This window comes from Lotus japonicus, chromosome 4, assembly GCF_012489685.1.
Source record: "Lotus japonicus ecotype B-129 chromosome 4, LjGifu_v1.2".
Taxonomy (NCBI): Eukaryota; Viridiplantae; Streptophyta; class Magnoliopsida; order Fabales; family Fabaceae; genus Lotus; species Lotus japonicus.
This window is the reverse complement of record NC_080044.1, coordinates 75781567-75789365: the sequence shown is the minus strand read 5'-3', so window position 1 is coordinate 75789365 and position 7799 is coordinate 75781567. Positions and strand designations below refer to the sequence as shown.

At 38.5% G+C, this 7799-nt stretch overlaps 1 protein-coding gene across 1 annotated transcript; it reads right to left on the bottom strand.

Annotated features, from left to right (window-relative positions):
* Nucleotides 1–3432: 3432 nt before the first annotated feature.
* On the bottom strand, nt 3433–7300 carry LOC130714698 (calmodulin-binding receptor kinase CaMRLK-like). Its single transcript, XM_057564625.1, has 2 exons — nt 5722–7300; nt 3433–4293 (listed from the first exon to the last, which is right to left on the bottom strand). The coding sequence occupies exons 1-2, from the start codon at nt 7076–7078 to the stop codon at nt 3671–3673; spliced, it is 1980 nt and encodes a 659-aa protein (XP_057420608.1). The 5' UTR covers nt 7079–7300; the 3' UTR covers nt 3433–3670.
* Between the last annotated feature and the right edge of the window lie 499 nt (nt 7301–7799).

Genomic DNA, 7799 nt, shown 5'->3' with positions numbered 1-7799 from the left:
GAAAATAAGTTATATATAAGCATAAGCTCTTTTTCATAAGCTATCCTGAATAGCTTGTGAAAATAAGCTCAAAACAGCTTATGGTAGGGCATAAACTGTTTGCATAAGCTCTCTCAAACACTGACACAAGAGCTTATGCTATCAGATAAGCTCAAATAAGCTCTTCAAAACGGGGTCTTTTTTTTTTGTCAAAGAAAGTTGTTTCATTCATAATGGGCCAGGCCTAGGAGCTTAATCTATACGAATTTAACTGTAGACATTATTGTATTTTGATCTTGCTTTAAAACTCAACACTTGTAGGCTTTTACAAAAACATGGTCCATTACATTTATACAAAAATGTAAACACACATCATTGACAAAAATTTGTAATGCGGGCCATTTAAAACCAACCTAACGGCTCACTAGTGAATATGAGCGCTGCTTGTGATTCATAAAAAAAAATCCAAAGTTAGACACAAAAATAAGTCCCAATTCATTGAAATTAAAGGGATTACTATTACACCCACCCATCCTTTTTTCCCCAAAATATAAGTTCAAGTAATTAATTGATAGGCCCTTTTTGTATGATAAAAAGTAATATATGACCCAAAATCAAGCAATGTCCCTTGTGTAACCAAAAGAACAATATCCCATATAGAGCATGTTTTTTTTGTTTCAAGGAAAATTAATAATAGACCTATCATGTGGGACAAGTGGTTTTAATTTCTTATAAATATATTTGAAATGGCGTTGAAAAGGGCCTGCTAAATGTAAGTTGAACTTCAACAATATCCAACCACTTGAACAATAAACTTTTGTTCAAACCATTTCCACCTCTATCAATTAGTTAGATATATGATTAACAAAAGAGAGTGAATAAGAGATATGATGAGTGATCATATAATGGGAAAAGAAATAAGAGATAAGAAGAGGAATAATAAATGAAAATGAGATGAAAAAAGTATAGTTTGAATGAGTTAGAACTCCACTTGAAATTACATTTCAAATATTAGTTTGTGTATATGTCTAAGGGTAAATAGCCAAGTTGGTCCCTGAATGTGTCCACCGCCTTCAACTTCGTCCCTGAACTTTCAAAATGACGCTCGTGGTCCCTGGATGTGTCAAATCTCCCTCATCAGCAGTCCCTGGTTTAAAAAAAAACTAACACCGTTAACGGAAGTGTTACTCAGTCCCTGAATCTGAAAAAAAATTATTTCTCTCCCCAATCTTCCTCTACCTCTCCCCACCACCATCACCCTCTCTCCATCTTCTTCATCCTTCTTCGTCTTCTTCCCACCCACATCCCCTCCTTCTCACACTCTCCCTCATGAAGACTAAACCAGAGAGAAGTAGCGTGTAAAAAGCAAAATTGACAACATGGGTATCTTAAAATTGGAAACTTTAACCACAAGCTGAGATTGTGGTGCTGAGTAACACAGATGAAAAATCAAGGAGAACTCATAAAGCTATAAACCATAAACACAAAAAAAAGAGGAATTAAGAGAAAGAGGGGTATACACAGAGTAATGAGACAGTCGACACCCTCACACAGACACAATCTTCTTCCATCCTTATTCATAAATAAAAGCAAACCCCTTTCTGAATTGTTTTGTTTGAATTGTTGGGTGTTGTTCTGCCAATAGGTGCGTGGGTAGAAAGTGGTAGAGTTGAGTTAGTGTGGTGGTTTCCCCTCTGGCTTCTGCATGTTTCGATTTGGGATTTGTCCCTTTGTATTTCTGGGTTGTGATGCCCCTAAAAAAAATAAGAAATCTGGTTCTTCTTTCTTCAATTCTCCAAGGTTGTTCATCAATCTCTCGCCAAAAGGTTTCACCGAAGCTGAACACATGATGAGTCCTACCTCCATACTCAACAGCAGGCCATTCTCTGGGTTGAAGAACCCGTTCTGGTGTGAATCAAACAGCCCACAAACCCAACTCTGGGCTCTAAGTCGCGGTGGTGGTCGACAGCGAGATGACGCTCCTCGTCGGCAATTCCAGTAGAGACGCCTACGCCAAATCCAAAGCCCATGTTTCCGAGCAGATCTAGAGTGATGAGACAGAACCATCGCCGCCGCCAACATCTCCGGCGAGGTGAGCTCTTCTGTGTGTATTCATGGTGCAAACTGATTATTTTTCTCTTTCTGAAATCTTTGAGTGAATTTTAGGGGGCTGCTGGGTTTGGGTATGTATTTTCTTAGTTTTTAGATGAGATGTGTGAAGAAGATGAAGGTCTAATATGTTTGTTGAAGGAAATTTTTGTTTTTCTAAGTTTTTCATGATTTAAATGAAAATGTTGAAGAAGATGCAGAAGATGAATAACTGATGAAGGTTTCTGGGATTTAATTTTTTAATTTTTAGTTTATTTTTTCCCCAGGGATGAAGGACTAAATTGAAGCCTTTCAAAAGTTCATACAAAAAAAAAATTCCAAGTCACACTTCCGTTAACGGTGTTAGTTTTTTTTAAACCAGGGACTGCTGATGAGGGAGATTTGACACATCCAGGGACCACGAGCGTCATTTTGAAAGTTCAGGGACGAAGTTGAAGGCGGTGGACACATTCAGGGACGAACTTGGCTATTTACCCATATGTCTAAATAGCGAATCTGATTGTAAAAACCGGCTGGCTTCCTTTGACAGTAGTATCAAATGTCAAAATAGTTGACTTACTCCCATAGTCTGGTGTTGACTCGCTTCCGTAATCAACTACCACAGCATCACTCCAAAACACGTTTGATAGATTATTATAACACTAGAATTCTCAAGCCCACTTTCATTTTCATGTGAAACAATATTCTACGTTAATTGTGGATGAATTATTCTTATTGCACCTCATAATATACGTTTGAAATATCGTTATCTCCACACTTTCCATGGAAATCATTGAAAAATATCAACACTTAGTCTCTTATTCATACTAAACAACTAGACCCACACCATTGTAAGCTAATTATTGACCAATGACCACCACAACACAACAACAATATTCCCCTATGCAGACAAATTAGCCTTCTATTTTGACAAATCAGGAATGAACAATATGAATGAAAAGCACGTCTCAAAACTTGTACAAAGGGTCCAATGTTTTGCACCTGCTGGTCCCTAAACTTCCATTGAGACAATAAAACAAACACGTAACGTGCGAATGAATGGACATGCATATTATGAACTTACTTGAAGAGTGAAGATGACACATTCTTTGGCTAAAGATAAATAAATCTACAAGAGAATAAAGTAAAAAGAAAAGAAACAAACAGAAACAACAGGGCAAAACAAAAATTAAAAAGTCGATAATGATTTTTCTTTTTAAAGGAAAAAGGTAAAGGAAACTTATAAAAGAAAAAGGGAAAAGGAATAAATATTGGAAACTTCTCAGTGGGATTCTCTGCCCTATGCTATGCTCTCCAAAATAATACTACTAGACTAAACTACTTTCATGCATATTCATTCCGTCCTTTTCTGATATTTTCTTTTTCCCATTTTGCCAAAAAAAATTAGTCTATAGTTTATACATAACTCACAACAACACTCTCGATCGATTAAAATTCAAGTGAGAACCACTAAAAACATGAGACTCACGTGAATTTAAACAAATTAACAAGAGAATATTGGAAAGAGAATATTGATAACACTCATCTTACTAATATGAAGTATTCGACGAGTCAAACTCAACATGAGTCAACTTGGTTAGAGTCATTGATGAGGTGGATGAATGTCTTTAAGCAAACCCAAAACCTGCTGCATGGTGGGTCTCTTAGAAGGTGACTCAGCCGTACACAAGAGCGCGACTCGAAGGCTCTCCACCATTTGACTCAACATTGAGTCATCGCCGTCGAGTTGTAGCCTCTCATCTAGAACTCTAACACCATCATCATCCCTCACCGCTTTCTTGACCGCAACCACCGTCTCCGCCGTGCTGACTCTCCCTGTCAGCAGCTCCATCAACACTGCACCAAAGCAGTATACGTCAGCCTCGGTGCCTCCATTCGGGCTCGAGTCATCCCGAAGCCCGAAATCTGCAACTCGGGGCTCAAAGTCGTCGGCAAGCAAGATGTTGGAGGTGACGAGGTGGCCGTGCACCACGGGCTTCGATCGCCCGTGGTGGAGGTATGCGAGGCCACGCGCTATCCCCACCGAGATGCGGTGTCGTGTCAGCCACCCCATCTTTTCTGGGGATTCTTCCACTACACCATTTTGAATCTCCCACGTGTCGCTAGTCCAATCCTCCACGTTAGTGTCTCCTGTTGGAAGCTCGTGGAGCCACCTCCCTAAATCGCCGTTTGCCATGAACTCGTATAGCACCAGCTTCTTCTTACCTGAAAATATAACCAAAATATTAAAAAATAAATAAACAATAGTAATGAAGTATATTACAAAAGTTATATGGGTTTTGTTGAATTCTATCTTTAGATATAAATTAAAAAAAACACACACACACAAGTTGAATTTACTAAAGCTCTGCCACTTTGTGTTCATTTTTGAAAAATATTTTTAAATACTAGCTAATAAAGTAGTTAGTGCACAAATGAACAAATAAATATAATATAGTGCTATTTGAACCATAAAGGCCCATTTATATACTTTCATTTTTTTCATTTATACTTATAAAAATGCAACCTTACTTTATCTTATAATTGAAGAAAATTAAAGAACTAAAAGTGAATGAATATAAAATGAAACAAATTGGTTTACAAATAAAAACTAAAATGTTTTATCAAAGTAAAGAACTTAGTTTTTCCCTTGTGAAAAGTTGTAATAATTAACTTTACTTTATCTTAAAATAAATAAAATGAAGTAAAATAATTTAAAATTAAAAAATCAAAAAGTTTGATCAAAGTAAAGAACTCTGTTTATCCCCTTGTCTATTGTGCAATGCTCTTTTCTCAATATAACCAAACAAAGATTCCCTATGAGCAAATGACTAGCACATGAATTCAAACTCCAAAGTTCAAACTTCGAAATTTGGCAGTCTAGTTGAGTGCCAAACCTATGAAATCTGCACAACCTTTTCATATAGAAAACAAAAAAACATGCGCAATCATACCCAGCAATGGTAGATTTTGTACTCCCTCCGATCCTATTTATAAGCAGCAAAAAAAAAAATCACATAGTTTAAGAAATGTAGTTAAACTAGATAAAATGCATTAAATATGTCTTGAATCAAAATAAACTTCCAAAATTACCCTTTGTTATTAGTGTTGGAAAGTGGGAAAGAGAGAGAATAATTAATGAGACACATTTTACAAGCTAGAATTAATAAGGGCATCATTGGAAAAAAATAATTAATATAGCTCAAACTTTCATTTGGTTCTTATAAAAAGGACCAAGATTTTTCTTCTCTTTCATGCTTATAAATAGGACCGGAGGGAGTATTTAATTTCCCAGATAAATGAAATGGTGACACACCCAACATGTCATGGAACAGAGTAACGACATTAGAAAACGAAAACCCGTGAATGCCATTAATGATAGCAGAGAACTTCATTCAAAATTAAACAAGCAAGATTCAAATTAGTCCACAAAGTGTTAAGCATTCACAAGTTTGTCACTAAATTTAGAAAATACACCTCGCAGTTGCTTAAAAGTGTAAAATATCAATTAGAACCCACTTGATTACTTAATTGATTTGACCGACATTTTACACAATCACAAACTGCGTAGATTTCTTTCTTTCAAAGACGAACTTGCTGGCGCCTAACACTTTTACATACCAATTTGACGATTCACTCAAATCAAACACTTACCTGCAATGCAGTAACCGGAGAGAGGTAACAAGTTAGGGTGCTTGAGCTGAGCAAGGTCAACGAACATTGCCACAGAGTCAACACAATCAACGTCCCTAGCATGTTCCAGCACCTTGATCGCCACGTGGAGGTCACCGGGCAGCACCGCCCTGTACACCGGCCCGCCACCCCTTCCCTCCGCCAGCTGCGACTCCTTCCCGAAGTGTGACGTGGCAACGATGAGGTCCTTGAATGTGAAACTCATCAACGGCTTCTCAAACATCACCACCGGTGCAGACGACGGTTCTTTGATCTCAGCCACCCACGTTGACCCTGACTCTGTTTCAAACGCGAATGGCCCTGATTTCTTCTCCACCTTCGTCATGGCCGGTCGAACCGGTAACGAGATTGCCCATTTGTTCTTCATGCAACGTTTCCTCCTCTTTCTAACAATGCAGAGTACCCAGATAAACAGAGCAAACAGAGCAAGTGCTGATAAAACAGAGCACACTGTAATTATCAATCTCTTGCGTTTTGGATTGGATTTTTTGTAATGAATGGCTTGGAATTGTGGTGGGGTTGGAGAGTTTACATCGTAGGTGAAGTTGTTACCGGCTTGGATGAAAGCTGACTTGCTGAATTTGTTGAACTTGTTTAAGGGAACAGAGGAGTTGAAGTTGTTGAGTGAGATGTTGAGGAATTGGAGCGTGTTCAGTGGAGGGAAATCAGAAGGGAAGGAACCGGTTAAGGTGTTGTTTGATAAGTCCAAGGAGTGAAGTGAATGCAGGGAAGAGATGGATTTGATGTTGTCTTGGAGATTGCAGCTTGAGAGGTTAAGGTGTTGAAGCTTGGTGAGGTTTTGGAATCCGTAGGGGAGTGTTCGTAGGTTGTTGTGAGAGAGGTCGAGGGTTTTGACGTTTGTGAAGCCAGAGAGGAAAACCCAGTTGGTGAATCTGTTGTGTGAGAGGTTGAGCATTTGAACCTGTGATGAAGATTTTGGTTTCAGGTTAGAGATGATGCTGCCTCCAAACTTGTTCCTTGAGAGGTTTACTTCGAACAAGGATAAAGTTGACCAAAACCAGCTTGGGATGTGGCCTTCTAGTGAATTTCCAGAGAGATCAAGGACCTGCAAATTGGACATGTTTCTCAGATAGCTCCATGAGATTGTTCCGGTTAGATTCTTGGATGGAAGTACTATTTTGGTGATGTGAGAGTGTGAACAGTTTGAAGCTCTGGTTTGGAACAAGGTGGAGATGTTGAAGCCGGAGACAGATTTGAAAGCCTTTGACACCAGGGCCTGGTCTCCTGCACTGTTGCAAGATGATTCTGTGAGAGAAAACAGTGTTAGAAGAATCAAGAATATGCAAAAGGGTTTCATTTTGCTCTGATGACTCTCAGTTTTCTTGTGTCCCTTAGAAAGAAAGAAAAGAAAATGAACAGAGGCTGGTTCTGTTGTTTAAGGTTGGCGGTTATAGGGGGAATGTAGAATCAACGGCGTCATGTTTTGACGGAGGACTTGACGGCGCTTAAAGACTTGAACATGGAAGGCCAAAGATAACTTGAGGGGAGTTACAAAGTTAAAGAGATGTGGTTTACTAAATTGGGAGAAAAATAGGAAAAATTAAAATAAAATGATTCCAATATTATTAGATTAAGAAAAAGTAATTTCATGCGTAGCATGGTGGTTGGTTGCTGGTCCATTGTCAAACTAATAGCTCGTCCGTCCGATGTTGAGTTCGTAGTATTTCGTCGTCAAGCTAAATGTAGTTTTAGCAAAGCAATGTTATGGTAAATTGTGTGTACATGATGAATAATGCCAGGTTTTGTTTATAGAATGACGTTGATTGTCAGTTCCTATCGTGTAGCGGCAAAATTTCCTGAACTCAGCGTAGGAGCAGGGGATCTTTGGATCGTAACAATGAACGTCCTCACTCGTATCTCATTGGACGGCCCATATGGTCTCTTTGGTTGTTGATTACCCTTTTCCTCTACCATGTACAAGACTCTAGATCATTCTCCTTGAAATATTTTCAATGAATGAGGTGGAGGATTGATTACAGATCCAATATCCATCAAGAGTCTTCTGTCCCGGAGTATGA